The 22,991-nt window shown below is 43.2% G+C and overlaps 2 protein-coding genes across 8 annotated transcripts in view; one reads left to right on the top strand and one right to left on the bottom strand.

The window, feature by feature from the left end:
- The window catches only part of REV1 (REV1 DNA directed polymerase), an 83,122-nt gene extending 79,448 nt beyond the window's left edge, over window positions 1–3,674 (top strand). For 2 of the 4 annotated variants that reach the window (XM_061431652.1, XM_061431653.1), the window contains exons 18-23: window positions 456–689; window positions 1,242–1,362; window positions 2,097–2,317; window positions 2,423–2,579; window positions 2,817–2,919; window positions 3,258–3,674. In XM_061431652.1, coding sequence (XP_061287636.1) covers window positions 456–689; window positions 1,242–1,362; window positions 2,097–2,317; window positions 2,423–2,579; window positions 2,817–2,919; window positions 3,258–3,369 — 948 coding nt within the window. In that variant the 3' untranslated portion in view covers window positions 3,370–3,674. Of the gene's footprint in view, window positions 1–455; window positions 690–1,241; window positions 1,363–2,096; window positions 2,318–2,422; window positions 2,580–2,816; window positions 2,920–3,257 lie in introns of those variants that run through there. The other 2 variants (XM_061431654.1, XM_061431655.1) reach the window with 2 other exon arrangements.
- A 205-nt stretch (window positions 3,675–3,879) lies between these two features.
- The window catches only part of EIF5B (eukaryotic translation initiation factor 5B), a 76,528-nt gene continuing 57,416 nt past the window's right edge, over window positions 3,880–22,991 (bottom strand). For all 4 annotated transcript variants that reach the window (XM_061431660.1, XM_061431656.1, XM_061431658.1 and 1 more), the window contains exons 12-24: window positions 22,765–22,875; window positions 20,270–20,337; window positions 19,566–19,707; window positions 11,524–11,655; window positions 10,923–11,105; window positions 10,615–10,776; window positions 9,979–10,110; window positions 8,431–8,562; window positions 8,251–8,327; window positions 7,970–8,134; window positions 7,006–7,144; window positions 5,646–5,807; window positions 3,880–5,314 (exon numbers count right to left, since the gene is read on the bottom strand). In XM_061431660.1, coding sequence (XP_061287644.1) covers window positions 5,207–5,314; window positions 5,646–5,807; window positions 7,006–7,144; window positions 7,970–8,134; window positions 8,251–8,327; window positions 8,431–8,562; window positions 9,979–10,110; window positions 10,615–10,776; window positions 10,923–11,105; window positions 11,524–11,655; window positions 19,566–19,707; window positions 20,270–20,337; window positions 22,765–22,875 — 1,713 coding nt within the window. In that variant the 3' untranslated portion in view covers window positions 3,880–5,206. The remainder of the gene's footprint in view (window positions 5,315–5,645; window positions 5,808–7,005; window positions 7,145–7,969; window positions 8,135–8,250; window positions 8,328–8,430; window positions 8,563–9,978; window positions 10,111–10,614; window positions 10,777–10,922; window positions 11,106–11,523; window positions 11,656–19,565; window positions 19,708–20,269; window positions 20,338–22,764; window positions 22,876–22,991) is intronic.

Genomic DNA, 22,991 nt, shown 5'->3' with positions numbered 1-22,991 from the left:
GAGGATGTCACGGATGGGCAGGGGGTTCTGGTGTGTAGGCTGGAGTGGAGTTAAGTTTCTAGAATCCCTTTTTTCTGGATTGCTGCTCTCAGACAAATAGATGTGAGGCAGGCAGTCTCCTGTCTGAAAAGTAAACCTCTGATTCTGGATCCATCCCAGAAATGGGTATGTGCCTTGGGCTCTGGCTGCTTCCAGGGCAAGGTCTAGGACTGCCCCTGAGCAGGAGGTCCAGTGAGGAGGTGGGCAGAGCTGGCCCTGGGAACCAGCCAGGGGCTTGCACTGGTCATCTCCAGAGTCCACATCAGACCAGCCAGGTGTCAGTGGCCAAAATCCCAGCCAATTCCAGAAGCTGGTCTGTCTGGGGGTGGCCTTGCTAGCCGGGCACCTGTAGCTCACCTTGCTGCCCCCTGTCCAGTGCAGACATGTGGTCTCTGAGCATCTGTCTGCTCTCACAGCTCGATCGCTCCGTCCTGGAGGCTCTCCCGCCCGACCTCCGGGAGCAGGTGGAGCAGGCGTGTGCTGTGCAGCAGGCGGAGCCACCGGGCGACCGGAGGAGAGAGCCTGTCAATGGCTGCAGCACAGGGATCCTGCCACAACCCGTGGGGACTGTGCTGCTACAAATCCCGGCACCTCAAGACCCTAACAGTGACACGGGAATTAATTTAATAGCCCTTCCGGCGTTTTCCCAGGTGAGTGTCCTCGGCCGTCCAGCCCCCAGCACTTCTCTTCTCCTCTGCCCCTCCCAGGGCTGACCATGGCCCTCGTGGGAGGAGCGTGGCCGGTCTCCACATCACCCGCGGGACAGAAGCTGACAGAGCAGCCAGGACACCAAGGCAAAGAGGGAGGCTGTGGTGTGGGGGTGCCTACAGCTCCCCGCAAAGAAAGAATAGTCTGCTGTTCCCTGGGCCCCTCTCAGCACCAGGGACGACAACAGTCAGGGTTTGAGGTTTCAGGCGCGCTACACACACACCTGTTTTCTTGCATTTTGCTCCCCATTTTCCATTAGTGCTTCTTGTCCTGGTGGTTTTTGTTCATCGATTCATATCCAAAGTTGTATTCCTTATTCTCAGCCTAAAACCTTGTGAGAATTTAATGAGCTTTGCTGCTGAGGACCATACATACAGATAAAAATACATACAGATCAGAAAAGTATGATTTGAAATACTTAGTGAAAAAATCAGCCAGCTGCCTATATATAGAGCCAGCCCAGGTTTGACTTCAAACTTGCTCCTTTCCACCAGGTGGACCCAGAGGTGTTTGCGGCTCTCCCTGTGGAGCTTCAGAAGGAGCTGAGAGCAGCCTACGATCAAAGACAGCGTCAGGGAGAACACAGCCCCCCCCAGCAGCCGGCTGGCGCCCCCGGTAAGCTGTGCGGGCTTCAGGGACCGGCAGTGGAGCTGTGAGGAGCGCGCGTGTGGTTGGGTTGTTGTCGTGTGACGGCCTGGGTCAAGCCGTCAGTCCTGTTCGTGCCCGTCCGCTCAGAGACAGAGGGGAGGCTGTCCGAGTCCCAGGCGGACCGTACCTGGAACTTCTTACATCTGAACAGGATACCACCCAGAAATCTGAGTTATCTGTCAAGTCTGCTGTCCTTTGAGACTGTTCCTTCAAAGGATGTAGCTTTAAAGCACAGAATCTGAAGGTTTTCTGAACATGCGTCACAAACACATTTAACACATCACTGCCCTGGGGATTTTTTTGGGGGGGGGGGGGGGATTTTTGCAGTAAGCGGTTTGTTATATAAGTGAACACTGAAATACCTCTGGCCAGTAACGTTCTGTTCCAATAACACATTAATGTCTCCGGTCAGAAGTCATTTTAACAAGAAGTTGTTAAAATGAAAACGAGAGTAACAGTGCTGCTGAACTGTCGGAAGCAGTCCCCCTGTTGGAAGTTTCCCTTGACTCCTGTGAGCCCCCGAGATAGACACGCAGAGGCCATGAGGCCGAGCAACCCTTGGAGCTGTGGGGCTGGCGGCCGCCCTCAGACTGGGCACGTGCCCACGTGCAGGGGTGCCCACGGCAGAAAAGGGAGCCTGTATGCTCTCCCCTCACCCCCTTGGCATGTATGTTGAGGATCTTACATCCGTCTTCCTCTAGTGCCAAAGAACCCGTTACTGCAGCTAAAACCAGCAGCAGCGAAAGACAAGAAAAGAAACAAGAAAAAAAATCCCCTCAGCCCCCAAAGAAAGATTCAGAGCCCTCTGAAAACCACACTGGTGAACAGCCCAGCGAAGACCCTGCCAGGGGCCTGCACAAGTCCCCAGAAGCTCCTTGATGGGTTTCTAAAACACGAAGGTCCCACGTCAGAGAAACCTCTGGTAACTCTTCTACGTTTTTTAAACTTTGACCCCTTCCTTCATCAGATCCTCCTGTACCGGATGTTATGTAAATCCAGCACTTGTTATCATTTGTTTTCTTAACAGGGAGAACTCTCTGCTTCCACTTCAGGTGTTGCTGGCCTTTCTGGGTTGCAGCCTGACGTATCCACAAGTGTCAGGCCCCCGGCGCCCAACCTGGCTGGAGCCGTGGAGTTCAGTGACGTGAAGACTCTGCTCAGAGAGTGGATCACCACCATCTCAGGTTGGTGGCCCTGCTGTCGGTGCTGAGAAGTGACAGCCTGGGTGTAGAGCATGAACTCAGCTAGAGGGAGGAGCTAGTTTCCAAGGTCTGATAAACCAGCCCCTGCACTGTGGGCTTGGCTCTGCAGCCTTGCTCACTACAGCCCCCCGGGGTGAGGTCTCCCCACTTTCCCCACGGAGTGCAGCCTTCCCCCTTCAGAAGGATAAGCTGACCCTCACACTGCTCTCCCCACTCTAGATCCGATGGAGGAAGACATTCTGCAAGTTGTAAAATACTGCACTGATCTAATAGAGGAAAAGGATTTGGAAAAGTTGGACCTCGTTATAAAATACATGAAAAGGTAAACTATTCAGTGCTTTTTACCAAAAGGAAAAAGCGTGTCTGTCACCACAGCTCGTGGGGTAGGGCAGGATGGCGGGGGGGTGCAGGCAGGCTGCACCCTTTCTGGGCATTGCTTACATTAACTGGGCTCCTCAGAGTTACTTACGTGAGAGCCATGGTTTTCATTTTGAACACCAGCTAGTACTGACTGGGGAGTAAAAAGGGGTCAAAACGAGATTGTTCCTCCTCTCAAGTAAGTCAAAACATAGAAGTACCTTTTTGAGTGTTTATATTGAAACTGTTCAAACCTTTAAGCTTTACTTAATATACACTAACCTCTTCTCTCCTCACCTGTAGGCTGATGCAGCAGTCGGTGGAGTCGGTTTGGAATATGGCATTTGACTTTATTCTCGACAATGTTCAGGTGGTTTTACAGCAAACGTACGGAAGCACATTAAAAGTCACATGAAGATGAATTACCAGGGAGCCTGGCGCTCTCCACTAGCTGTGCCATAAGTGCTTGTGAGGTATTTGCAAAGTGCATGAGAGTAATGCTCTGAGTTTTATAATTTTAAATTTCTTTTTAAGCAAAGTGTTTTGTACATTTCTTTTCAGTAAGTGACAAATTTGTCAGTATTGCATGTAAATAATTGTGTTCTTTTACTGTAGCATAGATTCTATTTACAAAATGTTTGTTTATAAAGTTTTATGGATTTTTACAGTGAAGTGTTTACAGTTGTTTAATAAAGAACTGTATGTATATTTTGTACAGGCTCCTTTTTGTGAATCCTTTAGGAAGCAAATCCTGAACTATTCTACTTAAAGAGGCTGAAAACCCTCCAAGCTGGCCGGTTACAGGCTCCGTGCTAAGCGCTGACATTCCTGAGAGCCCTGACTGGTGTGTACTTGTGCCAGCCAAGCAAGGGTAAAGCAAGCGTGCACTCACTCACTCCTAACCCAAAGCACCGACACAGGAACATGTTAACAAAGTCTTCTTTACTTCTTCCGAGTGGAGGAATTCACATATTTTGAATTAGAACACACACACAATGAAGACTGAGTTTTTCCTGGGAAAATTGTGTCCCCAGATGGTTGAGAGGTTTTGTCTTTGCCTCTACTGGCCCTTGAGAAACTTCAGAAATAATGAAGAATGGTACAGATTTCCAAATGTATATAAAAGTATTCGTCTATGCTATATGACTTTAAAAATATAGTTTATAACTCTATGCCAGTGAATACTTGGGGACACCTGCTATCCAACACCCCCACTGACTTCACTCAACACTGTGCTATAGAAGGTAGGCAGGTACTAGTCTGATGCTAACAGACTGCTGCTCTCAGGGACCCACTTCCCATATTCTTCAGGAAAACCTTAGGGAACTAGCTACCACCAAATTACTAATATGACGAAACTGTTATGCCTCTGTAACAACTTAGAAAGAAATACTAAGTCCAGACAGTTAATCAACACCCTGCTGATTGTCTCGTCAGAAAATATATGCATGATAGAACCTGCCAGGACAAACAGACGCAGACTGATGTGTAAAAACCCTGCTGCGACGTGTGCTAGGACCCAAGGTGACCAGACGGTTCCTGTCCTCGAGAGAACGTGCTGTACCGGGAGGAGGCTTGGAGAGCAGCTCTGCGGACAGGAAGGGAAGCCCAGCGGCGCTTGCGGGCCGCGTCTGGGTTCTTTATTAGAACTGAGGATGGTGCTGAGAACTGTGGACACTCATGACCACACAAGCGGTGAAGGGCAGCCGGCGATGCGCGACACCATGGTTTCACACAAAGCAGATAAAGAAATATCAAGAAAGCCGAAATTTTCTATTTTAAAAAATTCCTAAGGGCATATGGCAGAAGAACGCTGGGAGAAGAATCACTGGGAAGGAAATGAATAAATAAAGATGTGTTTCTTACCTCAAAAAAGTCCCAAGAATCACAAAATCTGCAGAAGCTTGGTTAATCAAATACTGCAGTACTGATTTAATCAGTATAAAATTGAAAGAGCTTTAGATCTGTAATAAAAATCCAAACTTGGGGAAGGAAGGGCAAACTTTAAAACAGCAGCCAGTAGGGGAGGGCGTGGGCGAGTGAACAGGCACGTCGGAGCTGTGGGGACGTGTATCGACCACTGTCAAACCAGTGTAGTTTCTTGGTTTCTCATGGAAAACATTTTATACACCTAGTTTTTTCCTTCTATACTTAAGGTCAATCAGTGTTCAGACAGGTCCATTCCTTGTTTTTCTTGGTGATATTACCACATAATATTGCATTGACTCCAATTTCTGCCCCCGGTGGAAAAATTAGATGATTTCAAACACTTTCTTCAGCTCCACAATAAGCTGCCAGTCACTCTTCTGCATCTCGTCTCTGAACCAGTCTTTGAGAGCATCGATGGACTGCCGGCTGATCTGCAAGGCCCGAGGCACAGACAATAAACAAAACCACATAACAAATGAGTGCCCGGTGCTGCCATCACCAAGACAGCTCCGGCGGGGCTCAGCAAGGCCACGCCCACCTGTCTGTCAGGACGCAGAGGCCCAGGGCCCCCTCTGCTCAGCAAGTCAGGGAGAGGGGGCCCGACCTAGATGTTCTAGTGGGTGCTCTGAGGGGGCTGGACGCCAGGCCAAGCTTTAATGAAGAATCCAGTCCCTTCAGGTTCTAAACATCAGCCCTCCGCTCCCGAGTAAAGTCATCAGAAGAGCCGACAGCCCCCTCTTAACTGCTGAGTGAGTGGCTTACCTTACTGACGAGAATGTCTGTAGCTTCAAAATGGCGTCCATACATTTTGGGAGATTCACCTGGGATGGGTTCTATTTTGACACAGACTTCTTGTCCTTTTTTCGCAACATCCACTTGTTTATGGTTTACTTCAATACTTGTTACTATTCCAATGTCAACAAACTGTAAAGAACAGAAACTGCAGTGTGAGCAGAGGCCCTCTGAGTTGTTTCTACCCTGCCCTCTGCGTGACAACTGCCGGAGGAGGAGGAACAGCAGGCCCAGAAGCCCCGGGTCAGAAATGAGCCTGGGGTGACCGGCATGGAGAACAAGGGGGCGAGTGGAGAGGCAGGGAGCCCACGTGGGGTGGGCGCTGTGAGCCACCTGCCCTTGGCCACAGTGAGGGGAGCCAGAGCACCACTGCTGCCTGGATCCTCACCCAGGAGAATATGAGTGAAAACGGAATCTAGTTTGGCTAAAGCCCCACCAGGGACCCCTGCTGCCAGGAAGTGTCCAGCTCAGCCCACTGAGCTGGTGGAGGAGCGATGAGCCCCAGGGGCAGCTGAGTCACAGTGCGCAGAGGACGGTACTCGGGAGCCAGGCCTCCTGGGGCACCTTAGGGCCCCAGCAGGGGACAGCAGGCTCCAAGTGCCATGCAGCAAGGACAGGACCCAGCCTGAATGGGCTTCTGCCGACCAAACGCCAGATAACTGGGTACTGAGAGAGATGAACCCTTGTGTACAAGATGCTTGAAGGGAAGGAAGTCCAGGGTGGGGGAGAAGGTACAACCACTGCCCAGGGCAGGACAGTGAGTGGTTAAACTGGGCAAACTGTCCCTGATGGAGATGCTGAGTGTCCTTCCCAGCCACGTGGAAACCACCAGACAAATCCAGGCTGAGGAGCCCTCTGTGAAACTACTGGTCTGGACTCTTCAGAAAGGATGGCGGGCTGTTCCTGATCAAGACCGAAGTGCTAATAACCAGACTCCACATACCTGGATGGAGCCCTGGGCAGGATCAGCAAACAACATGACCAGAGACATTTGGGGCACTATCGGTGAAGTGTCAATGAGAACTGTGAATCACAGGATTTACTCAATGTTACTTTTCCCTAGGTATGACGCTAATCCAGAGGAAAGATGAATGAGTGTTCATTATTCTAGTCTGAATTTTCTCCCAGACTCAGAAGTACGAAGGTCAATAATTCTGCAGCTTTCATTACGTCAAGCACTGACACCAGGTGCTGAGAATCCACACTGATAAGGAGCTGCCATCGAGGAGTCAAGTACAGGGAGGGACGAGCTCTGCTGGGTTTTTTGTTCACTCCTGAACTGCCAGAACTGCTTTAAGAGAAGACTTTTCTAAGTACACCCAGAACTTACATTTTTGCTGGGCACGCACATGGGTGTCCCCTGCTTCACCTGCCCTGCTTCCACAGTCACGCCCATCACTATCGGATCCCGAGAATTGAAGATAAACTGAGGGAGGATCTTTATCTTGCAGGGGAATACTGCTATGTGCCTGCAAGAAAAAAGTACAACCCAAGGATTTTTCAGCTTACAGAATCCCTTAAGATGCATGAAAAAGCAAGCACCAGTGACTCTTGAGATGTCTCCTCCCCTCGGGGGAGAGCAACAGGGAGGCTGGCCCTCCCGCAGGTCCTGCTGGCCAGAGCCCCACCCACATCCCGCCTGGACCAGGGGGGCTGGCGAAGGGCTCTTACCGCTGACCCCTAAAGCCCTGCCCACAGCCTACCAGGTGCTTCCTGCGCTCTCCCCGAGGTCACCGGTGCCTCTGCCTCAGTACCCACCCTGATCAGGGCTCTTCTTACACCCCCACCCCGCCCCAGGCGTCTGGGCTGCACCCTCCGTTCTCAGATCAGCTGCCTCCCTAGCCACACCGTCAAACTCAGCTCGCCTCCCTGAGGCTTTTCCCTGCATCTCCCAGCTTCTCCCATGTTCTCTACTAGTCCTACCCCTGAGCTCCAAGAGAAGGGACCTGCCAGGGTCGCCCTTGGAGCTCTGCTGGAGGCGGCGAGGCTCCTTACGCAGGGCCCTTCACTTTCTAATTCCCCGCTCACGCTGGTCCACGCGACCCCAGGTGAGGACTCCCAACCCATTAATGCAACCTAGGTCTGCCAAATGGAAAATAAAATACTGAAGAGAAACGTTACAGAGAACGTGGGGTCACACGCTGCGTCCCAGGCGGGCGGGGTCTGTGGCAGCGCGTCACCGTGGGGCAGCAAGCGCCGCGCTGCTGATGCCCACACACCTGTCTGCGACTGTAGGCCGGCGCAGCAGCAGCTGCATCAGCACAGCTCCAAAGTAGGTAAAACTACCAACTTACTTAAATTCTTCTTGTTTCTGTTTCTTGTAGTCTTGTCTGTATTTCGTAAAGGCATCAAATAAATGATAAATAATTTCTGCACTAAAAATTCTAACTCCTAAACTATCAGCCATTTCTTGGGCATCCCGTTCAATTCTCACATCGAAGGCCAAAATCACTGCATACCTAAAAGGTTAAAACACATCAAGGGTTACTGGATGAAATATAGACCGAGTCTTAACAGTCCCAATCAATCAAACAGGCAGCATGCAAGCCTTCAGTGCAGAGGAGAAATGACTTACTGAGGGTCGTGTTCCAGCATCACCGAAGCCTTCATGACGTCTTTTTTGTGGACGGGCCCAATGTTGATCCCTGCGTACTGTAAAAGGGGGTTCCCAGTTCAAATGCCTGTGTCAGGTGACAGGACAGCCCCCCAGACAGCGCCCCCCACCGAGTCCTGGGGAGTCGGCCCCATGACTTACGGGCACTTCTGATGTCTTCAGAAATTCAAGGAGAGCTTCCAGAGATCCCAGGGTCGAGGCCTGGACGTAGACGCCTTTCTCTTCTAATTTGATAGCGTTCAGTGTCTGCTTTAACTCGTGGATCAGCTCATCCTTGAGAAGAAACGACATTTGACAAGGTTATAAATACACCGCTATCTCAGCAGCCTAGAATTAAATCGTTTCTCTTTTTGATTAAGTGTTCATCTGAAAATATGAACCCAAGGCTGAGTGTGGGCAAGGCATGGTAAACTTGTGCGGGAAGGGAAGAAGAGACGTGGGTGCAGACCTGAGCTGTGCCCATCTCACTTCGGTTAGGCTGACTAATGCTGGAACATGTGAGACCTTTGCACCACCTGGCAGAGTAGATATAAAGCAGATGGATGAAAGGAATGACATCATAAATAATGATGTCATTATTTATGGTACAGGAGTCCTAAGCCCAGCGGGTTTGACGGTCAAGACCCCTCATCTCAACAGTCGTTTATCACTGCTCCATACAAGGTGGAGAGATTTTGATCAGAGGTCAGTAAAACCACCCTGTCGTTGCCATGAAAGACACACAAGTCCACAGCCTCCTGGAGACTGGCTAGAGGGGCACCCTGCGCTCACTGGCCGACTCTGAGCAGTGACTGGGTGCTGCCTCCAGAGCAGCTGCCCCAGCACACGGGAGCCCCGTGCTGCCAACAGCGGGGTTTTCTCTTCACAAGAGAATAAACAGTCATGTCTCAGCGTTTGCTTTTGTGAAGCTCTGCTGGGCTCATGTGTGCCACCTACTCCTGAAGATAGGCAGACGGGCTTTACAATGACCTCTAGAACCCAGTAAGAGATTCGTTAGTTCTGTCTATATGACTGAGTGAAAGCGGCTCAGTCATGTCCGATCTTTGCCACCCCATGGACTGTAGCCTGCCAGGCTCCTCTGGCAATGGAATTCTCTAGGCCAGAATAGTGGAGTCCGTTGTCATTCCCTTCTCTAGGGGATCTTCCCAACGCAGGGACTGAACCCAGGTCTCCTGCATTGCAGGTAGATTCTTTACCATTTGAGCCACCAGGGAAGCCCAGTCTATATATATAACTGAGTATCTTAAAAAAATAAATCACGAATGGAGAACTTCTAGCTTCTGATTCTTCTTTTTTTTGGGATGTGACCCATTTTTAAAATCTGTACTGAATTTGTTACAACACCGTTTCTGGGTTATGTTTGGTTTTTTGGCCATAAAGCATGTGGGACCTTAGTCCCCCGACCAGGGATTGAACCTGCAGCAAAGTCTTCACCACTGGACCACCAGGAAAGTCCCTGGTTCATTTTTTAAATAAAACGTTCTAACTTTAATGTATATAAATGATCACTTATGCCAGTTTGTGGTTATACAAACGGAAGTGATTCTGAACCATCAACCATTTGTTCAGAGACCCAGATAAGTCTCCATGAAGACAAAGGTGCCTATTTTATTCTTCATTCCCAGCAGTGCCCTCCTCACACAAGAGACAACACAAAACATCACTGGAGGAAGAAAGAAATGAACTCACTTTAAGAACTGGGACTTCATCTTCTTTATAAGCCACGAGGAGGGGTAAACCAGCCAATGTTTTTTCCAGGTCCTTTCCAAGAATCTTTACCCCCTGAGCTGCTTCTACCTCTTTATGCTTCTCATATTGGTTCTACAGAGATCAAAACAGTTGTTACTACATTTACGTGAAAGGTGGCTAGCAGGGGACAGGATGACAGAGGATACTGTCATGACTCTAGGACAGGCAGAGTTCTCTAAAGTACATGCAAAAAGCAATAAATACAAATCAAAGACTGATAAATTCAACATTAAAAAGCTAAGTAACTTTAATTCCCAAGATACCACAGAATGAGTAAACAAATGAGTCACAGCAGAAGATGCCACAATACATACATACAGTTACTGCTGGTAACTAGATAGCTGTGTGGAACCAAAACAACGTGCATTTGAGTTTTATGAGGAACTCTGCTGGCAAGTAAGAAATTTCTCAAATCTCTAATAGAAGGTCCTTTCTGTATGAAGACACCTGGAATTAAACCCTTGATGGGTGCATGTGTGTATTACAGCAGGTGGCTCTCAAAGGGAGGAACAACCCCAGCAGAACTTCTCAACATGGTGCAAGTGCTGCGTGCCGACGCTCACCACCCTGACTCACCTTCACTCTTAACTCCTTCATAGGGGGAGGTAACAGGAGGCCTCGGATCTGCGTGACGATAGGCCCTTCTACTCCGGGAACAATAATCGTGTCTCCTTCCTTCAGACGCCCATTGATCAGTATTACATCAATAGTTGTGCCCATTCCTGGGAGAGCCTTAACCTAGGACACATTGTTGCAAAGGGGGTGAAACACAGACTACAATGACCCGCACTGATTAAATTGAGAGCAATCCATGGCCCCACCCGAAAACCCTGCTTGGGAGGTGGCGGGGGGCGGGGTGGATTAAACTGAATAGCTGGCATTACCTCCATCACCTGGGCTCTCAGCTCCTCACACTGGGCAAGCCTCTTACTCAACATGGTCTGAGTCAACTCAACAAGAAGGCAGATCAGACTTCCCATGCCATCGCCAGTGTGTGCAGAGGTAGGTACCAAGGACACAAAAGTGCGGGGATCCTTATTCTCATAGAACAAAGCTGCATTCAGCCCCTAGAGACATAAAAAGCAAAGTCACTGGTACAGGCCAAGCTGGGGAGGACGGCCTCTAGAACAGAAGCCACCAACTGGAGGCTGGATGAACAATGGCTCTTCATTCTGAGAACACCTCACCAACACCTAGACCACATGTGCCCTGTACACAGTACAGAAAAGTGGTTCCCTTCCAAGTCAGCTTGGTGTTTAACAAGTGTTTGTTTAAGTGTTAAAAATTCAGACTGCAACGAGAGGTCTTTGAAATAAAAGAATTTAAGGAGAATGGAGAAGAGAAAAGAATGAAAAATGCTAAATGCCATTCATAGGGAAACAGAACCAGTACCAATCAAAGTACTGGCTTGATTATAAAGACAAGGCAAAAGAAGAAAAAATCTCCTGTGATGTGGTCTCTTGTAAAGAAGGGAAGCTTTCTGACCTGCTGTGCAAATTCCACAATGATCGCCTTGGCCCGCTCCTCAAATTCATCTCTGGTGTTCTTCTTCTGCTTCTTCAGAGTAGCGGCCACATCAGAGTCAGGGCTCTTTTTCCAATCATACAACCTATCAATCTAGAAACGTTTTTTATGTCAGAAGCATCTCTAAAGCACTCACAAAGCTCAACAAGTTAATAAATAAGGTTAATGTAAAAGCTCCAGGAAATCCAAATGTGTATCACACACATGTGGAAGAGTGTGTACTACTCAGACATTTCATGGAACCGAAAGTCCCGATCATATGCTTAGCTGCATCCCTTCTTAATTAGAAACTGAAGTACCACACTGCCCACTGGCTTCCAACCAGTTCATGAGAGGCTGCCATTTATTCAAAAATATCCTAGGAACATTAACATATGCTGGAATTCCAAAATGGTTAAATAGCTGACAGAAAAAAGGATTAATTACAGCCAAGTACCATCACCAGGAAAATGACATATGAAAAATACAGAAGACAATAATTATTTCCTATCTCAGAGAACACCCCATCATTAACTGTTTTATTGCTCAAATTAGGGTTGAATCTGTTTAATTAAATAATCTATTTTCTCTCACTTTTCAAGAGTGATAAATGGGTATAAAGAGGAAGATTATTTAATAGTAAAAACAAAAAAAACATACTATGTTGGCTCAGTCTAGGGTGATAATACAAAGGTAGCAGACCAATCTGAATGCCATCAAGAAGGAAAATCAGTAGAATTAGACCCAGAAATGACAATGATGAGATATAATTAGCATCACCTCTGAGCCACCAGGGAAGCCCCCCAATTAGCATCCAGGGGCCTTAAAACAGTTGTTATAAATATACAGTTGTTATATATATAAAATTATGTAAATGACTTTAAAGGAAAAGCATGTAACCTGTAGAGCTAAAAAGTGTGTATACATATATAAAATCTGAACTAAAAAGAAAAAATCACTGAACTGAAGCAGATGACACAATGCTAAAGATGAGCAAATAAGATAAAGCAAATACAAACTACCCCAACTGAGGCATGCAGGAAAAAATCGTGGAGAAAAAGAAAACTTCAGTAACTTCTACAAAACAATATTAACAGAAGTAACTCAGGGTCTAGAAAAGCTCTAGAATTCTATCAAACACTTAAAGAAGAATAAGAGAGCAGAAAAATAACTGCACAAATAATGACCAAGAACTTTCTAAGGAAATCAAACTGAAGCAGGATAAATATAAAGAAAACTATTACATAATCTCACTGACAAAATTCTTAAAAAGTCTTTTTAAAAGCAATCCAACAAATCCCACATTACACACTGTGGAACAAAGAGTGACTAGAGATAAAAGCCAGAAAGTGAAGACAGTGAAGGAAAACAGAATTTTTTTAACCTAGAATTCTGTATCAAAAAAACTATTTAGAAAATATTTTACCTGTGATAATAAAAACACAGTATGTCTAAGCAATGTTTTTAATAGTGCTAGGCAGACCTTTAAATGTTTGTGTTAGAAAAGAAAAAAAAAATATCTGAAAGCTTCCATTTTAAGAAACCAGAGAAAGAACAATGAATACAAATGTAACCAAAAAGACAAAAAATAAAAAATAAAAATAAAAATTACCCCCTGAAATTAATGAAATACAAAATAGACAAACAGTACAGAATATCAATAAAACCGAAAGCTAGTCCTTTGAAAGACACAGATTTCTATACTAACAAAAGGAAAGTAAAAACTAAATAAAACTGAGTTAAATAAATAACTCAGCTTACTTAAACTCCATGCTCATGTGGCTTTACTAATGAATCCTATCAAATACCTAAAGAAGAATATTTCTACACAAACCCTTTCGGAAAACAGAGGAGGAAATACTTCTCATCTTATAAGGTCATTATTCTGAAAACCAGACAAGAGATATTAAAAGAAAACTATATACCAAAATCACTCACGGAGAGACACAAAAATCTTCGCAGATAAAAAAGCTCATCAAATCCAGCAAAACATAAAAAATATACTCTGCCCAAGTGGGTGTTGCTCCAGTAATGAAAAGTTGGTTTACTGTTTTAAAAAGGAGGTAAAGAACAAATGGTGCCGGACCAACTGTGTCCACAGGCAAAACGCTGAAGAGACGCACAGATCTCAGACCCTTCACAAAAACGAACTCAGAAGGGATCATCCAAATGTAAAACACCGGACTCTCAAACTCTTTAAACAGGACAAAACCCAGATGACCTTGGCCATGGTGATGACCAGATGAAACACCAAAGGCATGATCCATGAAAAACAGAGCTGATAAATTAGACTTAATTAAAAAGTTTGTTCTGTGAAACAGAGTAAAGAAAGTGAGATAACAAAGCACAGATAGAAGAGAATACTGGCAAAATAACATGTGGATGAAGGAACAATATCTAAAATATACAAATAACTTTTAAAATTCAACAGTAAGTAAACAAAGAACCCAATGTTTAAAATGGGCCAAAATGCTTAACAAACACTTCACCAAAAAAGATATAAAAATGGCAAACAGGTACATGAAAAGATGTCATCTTATGTCACCAGTGAAATACAAATTAAAACAAGATACTGCTACACACCTATCAGGCTTCCCTGGTGGCTCAGCTGTAAAGAATCCGCCTGCAGTGCAGAAGAACCCGATTTGATTCCTGGGTCGGGAAGGTCCCCTGGAGAAGGGCATGGCAACCCACTCCAGTATTCATGGGGTTCCCTGCTGGCTCAGACGCTAATGAATCTGCCTGCAATGCAGGAGATCTGGCTTTGATCCCTGGGTTGGGAAGATCCCCTGGAGGAGGACATGGCAACCCACTCCAGTATTCTTGCCTGGAGAATCCCATGGACAGAGGAGCCTAGTGGGCTACAATCCATGGGGTCACAAAGACCTGGACATGACTAAGCACAGCACACACCCATCAGAACAGCCAAACTTCAAAACACAACACCAAATGCTGGTGAGGATGAGGAGCGATGGGAACTCTCCTTCACTGCTGGTGGAAATACAACATGCTACAGATACTCTGGAAGACTACGAAAACTAAACACTCTGACCAAACAGTCCAGCCATCACGCTCCACTGTTATTTACCCAGGAGCTGAAAACTTACGCGCACACAAAATGTCTACAGCAGCTTTATTCATAATTATCAAAACTGAGACGTCCTTCGGTGGGTAAATGGATAAATAAACTATGGGTCATCTAGACAATGGGATATCATTCAGTGCTAAAAGAAAAGAACTATCAAGTCACGGAAAAAAGACAGAGAAGAAACTTTTAACACATTACTAACAGAAAGAAGATAATCTGAAAAGACTACACACATACTATAGAATTCCAACTGTATGACTACTCTGGAAAGGGCAAAACTAGGAAGACAGTGAGATCAGTGGCTGACAGTGGGTGGAGGTAGGTGGAGCCCAGAGGATATTTAGGGCAGTGAAAACGTGTGATTCTATACTGGTGGATACACGACACATCTGTGCAAACCCAGAGCACGTGCCACACCAAGAGTAAATTTTAAGGTAAACTATGGACTCTGAGTGTGTCAGTGTAGGTTCATCAGCTGCAACAAACGTAGCACTTGGCGGGGTATGCTGATCATGGGAACAACTATGGCAAAAGCTATGCATGTGTGGGGCAGGGAGTCTATCAGAAATCTCTACTTTCCCCTCAGTTTTGCTGTGAACTTAAAACTGTCCTTAAAAATTAAGACTTATTTAAAAAATAGTAATAAACTTCTCACCACCCTCAAAAAACATGGATGAATTCACAGAAGCATAATGTTAAATGTAAAAAGCCAGACACAAAAGAGTATATTTTGTCAAATTTGACTTACATGAAGTTTAAGAACAGGCAAAACTAACCCATGGACATAGAATTTGGAACAGTGATTGCTATGAGGGGCTGGGAACTGACTAGAATGGAGCACACTAGTACTTGTGAGGTGATGGAAAGTTTTATGTCTTAATTTGGGCTATTTAACAAGGATTTGGACTTCCTTGGTGGCTCAGTGGTAAAGAACCCACATGCCAATGCAGGAGACCTGGGTTCAATCCCTGGGTTGGGAAGATCCCCGGAGAAGGGAATGGCAACCCACTCTAGTATTCTTGCCTGGAGAATCCCATGGACAGAGGAGCCTGGTGGGCTACAGTCCATGGGTCGCAAAGAGTTGGACACAACTTAGTGACTATACAAAAATAGACAAGGATATATGAATACATTGATCAAAACTCAATTTCACACTGTATATAAATTTTACCTCAATCCTCCCTGGTGGCTCAATGAAGAAACCTCCTGTAATACAGGAGACTGGAGTTTGATCCCTGGGTTGGAAAGATACCCTGGAAAAGGGAATGGCAACCCACTCCAGTATTCTTGCCTGAGAAATTCCATGGACAGAGGAGCCTGGCGGGCTATAGTCCATGGTGTTGAAAAGGTCGGACACAACTGATCGATTAACACTTTAAAAATAAGGAAAAAGCAAATTTATAGAAAGAATGAAAATACTTATGTTACAGTTTTTCCACTTGATAATAACGAACCTATTTTGAACCTTACTCTGATCAAATACTAGTCTTAAGAACCTGACATATTTTATCTAATTCTTACAAAAATTTAATAATGCTCTATTTTGCAGGCAAAAAGAGGCTAATTAAGGCCCATTTTTTAAGTCTGAAGTGGCAAAGCCAGGATAGGAACACAGGATTCAAACCCTGGACACCAAGCTCTTAACCACTGTCCCACTCTGCTGCCAACTCAGAGCTCTCAGGATGCTGCTTCTCCGGAAACAACAAAACAACAAAACTTAGTCAGTTGACTAAGGCGGTGCCTACAGCAGAAGAGCAGGCTGAGGTCCTGTTAAGACTGTCGGTTTTTCTAGGAAAGTTCTAGGAGTAAGGAGCAAATAGAGATTTCCATGACATAAGACCACAGTGTGGCAGGGTCACTGTGCTTACTTAATTCAGATTTGCCCACCACTGGCCAAACCACGTTCTGGTGAGAAGTCAAAAGCACAGGCTTGTACAGTCTGGGAGAAAACTCCTAAGGGAGGACCTGTCTGCATTTGAAAAAAGCAACATTCGAATGACCTTAATTAATTAAGGAAATTGGATTAAACACAGTTAAACTCCTAGAAGGAAAAAAGATAACAAAATGAAGTGGAAAGAAATGGTCTACCAGGTGTGCACATTGTATAGTAAAAGACACAGAAACTATTATAAGTTCAAACTGAACTAAGCAACCCACAAAACAGTCTTTCTCCAAAATTAACAGTAGTTGGAATATATGGTAAGGGTTGAGTATGCAGTAGGCACTCAGTAAATTCTTTTTGTTACCATTTAACAGGATTTATGACTTAGAAAAGATAGAAAACAACTCCATCTTACAACTGGTGCTGATCAGAGCTTAATGAGAATCTTCATCTCTCTTCTAAAAAAGTGATAAGCTTAGAAAGAATTCAGTTTTCAAAGGTCATCTAGTGAAGCTGGGACTGTGAAGAAGGCTTAGTGGTCAGTCTCCTCCAGCTCTGTCCAAACTCATAGAGTATAACACCACCCAGAGTGAACTAAGAATTTTGAGTGATAATGACACGTCAATGGAGGCTCATCAGTTTAACAAAGGTTCCTCTTCCTGCAGGATGTCAATAATGGGGGAGGCTTTGTATGTGTGAAGACAGGGGTACTTTCCCCTCAATTTTGCTGTGAATCTAAAAGTGCTCTAAAAAAATAAAGTTTTAAATAACAAGAAGTCAGTCAAGTCCCCCAATCCCCACATCAACAGGAATTCTCACCATTAACTGAATAAAGGAGAAAAGCCACATGAACATATCAAGAGACGGAGAACAGGCATCTGACAAAAATCAACAACCATCTCAAGACAAACAAAAAACAACACTAAGTAACCTAGGAATAGAAGGGAATGTCCTCAGCTTAATAAAGTGCATTTATACCTGCCAGCATGCCTAATGGGGAAAGATGGAGAACTTTCCCCTAAGATGGAGAAGAAAGAAGAGAAAAGGATGTCTGTCACCACTTTTATTCAGCACTATTCTAGGAGATCCAGTTAGTAAAATACAGAAGAAAAACATTTATAAAGGATACAGATAAGGGGAAAAGTAAAAAAGTTTTCATCAGCAGATTACATAGTCATGTACTGATTTGACCAAAAAGTTCATTCGGGTTTTCCCCAAACCTGGAAAACCCGAATGAACTTTTTGGCAAACTACAGAAAATCCCACATGAACTACAAAAGAAGCCCCTAGGCCTAATCTAGTGAATTTAAAAGGTCACAGGATAAAGGTCAATATATAAAAATCAACTGTATTTTTATTTAAAATTGATGATTAGAAATCCAAAATTTAAACAGCTATTTATAGTAACACCAAAAGCATGAAATATTAGGAAAAATTTAGTAAAATATGACCAACACATGGACAATAAAAAACTATAGCATACTGTCAAGACAAAGTGAATGTAGAGACAGACACCATGCTCACTGACTGCAAGACTCAACTTTTTTAAAATGTCCATTCTCCCAGAATTTATCTACAAACACAACCCCAATTAAAATCCCAGAAGGTTTTTTGCAGAAAATAACAAGCTGATTCTAAACTTTATATGGAAATTCAAAGACCCTGAAATAACCAAAACAAATTTGAGAAATAAAAAGTTGAAGAACTTAACCACCATCTGCTTTCATGAATCACTATGAAACTACAATCAAGACGGGGAAGCAGTGGCGTGAGGATGGATACAGAGGTCAGCGGAAGAGAAGAGAAATACTAAGAACAAACATATGAACATGGCCATTTTTAACAAAGATTGCAAAGTAATTCAATGGGGGAAGAATATATACATTTTGAAAAAAGTGAACTTTGGATTCTACTTTATATCATGCAAAATTAAAATCATAAGTATCTAGCAACACTGGAAAAAATTTTTCATGAACTTGGGGTGGGAAAAGGTTACTTGTATAGAATACAAACAAGAAATTATTTAAAAATTTCTCATAAATCAATTTTGCTAAAATTACAAATGTCTTCTCTTCAAAAAAACATCATTAAAGAAACGAAAAACTAAGTCTGACTCTAAAAACACATCTGCAACACACGCAACTGACAAAGGGCTTCTGTCGACAATATAAAGAACTCTTACAACTGAGGAGGACGACAATCTAATAAAAAACGAGCAAAGGAGTTCGAACAGATACTTAAGAAATCAAGTAAATCTACAAAAAGATGTCTGATGCCATTAGTCATCATGGAAATGCAAATGGAAATGGTACACTTTGGCACTACACACTTTAATTAGAGTGGCAGCAGGCAGGGGTTAAGTGTTGGCAAGAATGTGCAGAAACGAACTCTTCCTAATTGCTGGTTAAAAATGTACAATGGTACCATTTCTTTGGGAAAATGTGTCATTTTCTCATAAGGCTGAATATATACCTACCAAATGACCCAGCAATTCTATTCCTAAATATTTACTACAAGTAAAGGAAAATAAATGTCTACACAAAGACTTCTGTAAAAATGTTCATAGCTGCTTCGTTAATAACCTAAAACTATAATCAATCCAAGAATCCTTCAACAGATACATGGATGAAGTATGGTAAAGACATATTAACCAGATAATGAAATCTTACTGAACAATAAAAAGAACAATCTATGACCTATGTAGCAACATGGATAAAGAGGTCACACACTGTGTAGTTCCATTAATATGAAACTATAAAACAGACAAAGCTAGTCTATGATGGCAGAAAGAAAGCTGGTATTAGGGGTGTAGAAGGGGCACACTGACTTAAAAGAACATGAAGGGGAAAAAAACAAAAAGAACACGACGGAACATTCTGGGAATATGGACATTAGGTCTATATTCTAAATGATGGTGGCTGTATGTATGTGTGATTTTGTCCACATACACTGAACTGTACACTTAACAGGAGTGTATTTTCTTATATGAAAGTTATGTTAACCATAAAAAATAAGCACATTTTCACGACTTAATTTTTCAGAAGAGGAGCTTACCTTATTGAGGGCAACAATGAAGGGACATTTTTTAGATTTCAAAAGGTTGATAGATTCAATTGTCTGGGGCTCCAAACCATGCATAATATCAACAACTAAAATGGCAATGTCACAAAGAGAGCTTCCTCTGTTTCTCAGATTACTGTTGGAAAAGGACACATAAATAGAAATCTTGAAATTAAATACTTTTACTCAAAGAAACTTAAAATGTTCATTTCTTTGTAAAACCCACACAGAAAGAACAAAATGAAGTACATGCATTAAATTCAAGTGGCATTAGCCCTTAACATGCCAAATGCTCATCTGACAGTGAACTGACATCAGTTGCAACGACTTAGTTCCAGAAATTCCTCCATTATTTCTGCCAGTTTTACTGACCAAGTTTTTTGCACTAAGGAGCATGGTCAAGAGGCAACAGAATAAAACTCCACCTGTAACAGTTTCATAGGAGATAGACCAGGCATGTATTAGGATTTGCTCTTTCAAAGTGGAAAAGACTTCTCTCTACAAAAAAACAAGTCCCCAAATAAAGTCCTACTAACAAGTCAGTGAGGCACAGGTGAGGGCTGGTAGTTACAAGGACCACAGATATCAAAATAGCACACAAAGATTAATGACTAGTCAGAAGTCCTCACTCACTGAACGTCGAGACTTACTGGCTTCAAGCAGTGTGCCTGCTGACAAAAGACACAAATCACTCTTACCTGAAAGACTCATGCCCCGGAGTGTCAATAATCAGCATTCCTGGAATCCGTACGTTCTCTCGATCAAACTAGAAAAAATAGGAAAAGTGCAGAGCTGACTTAACAAAGAACCAAAACAACAAAAGCATCTTTACAAGACAATTATTCTGCCAGGAAAACTTCAAAATAACAGCACTTCCTTTTCCAAATGAACTGCTTTAAAACAGTGAGTCAACCAGCAAAGCACAACAGTTAACATTTTCATTAATATTAAAAGGCGTTCCGTAGAAAAAAATGAAATGAGAAAAATTCCCCTTGTTAAGTTAACTATGATGTAGTCTAAAACTGAACAGATTACTCGTAAGGGAAAATGACAGAGGATCTGAGAGTGATTATCTATAAAAAGCTAACACAGAAGAAGAGGCTCTCAGTGTTTGGAAAACTTATCTGGTCAAATTTTAGAGCAATTCTAAACTCTGAAAAATATGCCAAAGTATGTTTAAAAGAAAATTAACATATTATTAAAAGAATTAAGCTCATATCCTGCTTTATTCAAATGTCATTATAAAGACTTGATTTTCTGGACAAAGGTCCATGAACGAATGGAAAGAGCATTACACCTGAGTATTCAGCCACTGGAAGGACTGATGCTGAAGCTGAAGCTCCAATGTTCTGCCACCTGATGTGAAGAACTGACTCATTAGAAAAGACCCTGATGCTGAGAAAGATTAAAGGCAGGGGGAGAAGGGGACAACAGAGGATGAGATGGTTGGATGATATCATCGACTTGATGGACATGAGTTTGAGCAAGCTCCAGGAGTTGGTGATGGACAGCAAAGCCTAGTGTGATACAGTCCATGGGGTCTCAAACAGTCGGACATGACTAGGTGACTGAACTGAACTGAACTGAGATATGGACATCCTCTTTTAACCTGAACATTAGCACTGGCCAACAAATCTCTCTTACGCATACACACACAGAACTTTTTTCACTTTGTTTATCTATACTTTTGTCAATCTTGATATGATTTTCCAAAATCTTATCTAGTGATCTAGGTCAAAATGATTCAAATGCAAAACATTTCAATTTTGCATTCTGGTGGTCTTAAATCAAAATCTGCCATAATTATTTTCAGTTCACTGTCTGGAATACAAACAATAAAAACCACCAGAATCAAATTTCATTTACAAATTCAGAAAACTGCAATTCAAGAAAACTATCCTAAAATAAAGATATTAAACTATATACTAAAATGGAACACCATATAACTAGAAAATTGACCCAGAACAACCAATACCAAGATGCAAAAGACCACATAGCTTATAAGAGGATGAAAGCCAGCTTGTATTAAAACTTGAAAGGTGAAGCTTTATGTGAGAAGAAACTCGAACAACAGTCAATACACTTTAGGAGAGAAAAAGTGAACCAAGGATTTACATGCAGCCAACTGATTTTCCAGGATGAAAGTCACAAAGTAAAGCTTCAATGTTCAAAGAACTCAAGGAATATTACTTCCATTACTCCTTTAGGAATCTATGAGAAAACAAGCTTCAAAAAACAACTTCCAACAAACAAAACAAAAGCTGGAGTGACACACTCACAGAGCCTTTCTAAACACAGAACTGAGACTGAAGAGAGACACCAGCATGTGACAATATGCTGTGTGTTACATCAGAGCGCATGGATGTCACAAGACAAACAAGACTACTTGAACAGTATCAAAAACACTCAGAAGCCAATCAATCCTAGAAAGATGGAACTATCTCGGCATAGTAAAAATTGAAATGGATTAAAACACAGTATAAACAGGTTGAAATCCATGAGTTTATAATAACATAAAACCAAACCACTCTTTGTTTGAAAAGCTGGTACATAAAGGTGAAGGATCAGACCTTTCTCCCGCATCCCATCACTCTGAGACCAAACAGTAGATGAGGACTCTGCAGAAGTAATCGGATAACGGGACCGGAATATCAACATTTAGAGATGACTTTAAAAGCTAATCCTGGGTGGAAGAGGAGGACTCGGACTGAAAAGGGACACAAGGCTTCTGAAGAAACTGGCAAGGTTCTACCCAGAAGCTGAGTAACACAAACGGTGTTTGATTCACTAAGCTTTACATTAATCATATGTGATTTTCCCTCGTGTTATATTTAACAAAAATAAAAACTGAGTATTTCTAAAGTTGAGAAATAGGAGATAAAATCAGAAGAGCTGGGGAGGAAACAGAATGTTTAAACATGTTTAAACATGGGGATCCATGATAAAAGTATTAAAACAAGGAAATGGCAGACTTTTAACACAGAAAAGCAACTGCCTCTTGGAGCAAGAGGGAAGGAGGACTCCTACAATATTTAATGCTTTATGTCTTTAAAAAAGAGATCTGAAGGGCAACGTGGAGTTTGTTACTTATGAACGGTGAGTGTGTGGATCTGTGATACTATTCTGTTCTTTTTTTCTATATGTAAAATAATTTTTGTCAGAGATTAAGACACATGAAATACAGTGCACTTACATTTTTAATCATCTTAGTTTGTTCATTAATAGCTTCAAGAGGGACATTGGTGGCACCAATTTGCTGTGTGATACCACCTGCTTCACCATCTTGTACATGTGTGTGACGGAGCTGGGATGAGAGAGCAGATTCCAAGTCAAATTTCAAAATGCATAAAGAAGCAAAAGCAGTAATAAAACAACAGCTTACTTACTGTACACAGAACTGCCCATGTGTCCTATCGTTTC

The sequence above is a fragment of the Bos javanicus genome, chromosome 11 (genome assembly GCF_032452875.1).
Source record: "Bos javanicus breed banteng chromosome 11, ARS-OSU_banteng_1.0, whole genome shotgun sequence".
NCBI classification, from domain to species: domain Eukaryota; kingdom Metazoa; phylum Chordata; class Mammalia; order Artiodactyla; family Bovidae; genus Bos; species Bos javanicus.
This window is presented reverse-complemented; position numbering and strand designations above follow the sequence as displayed.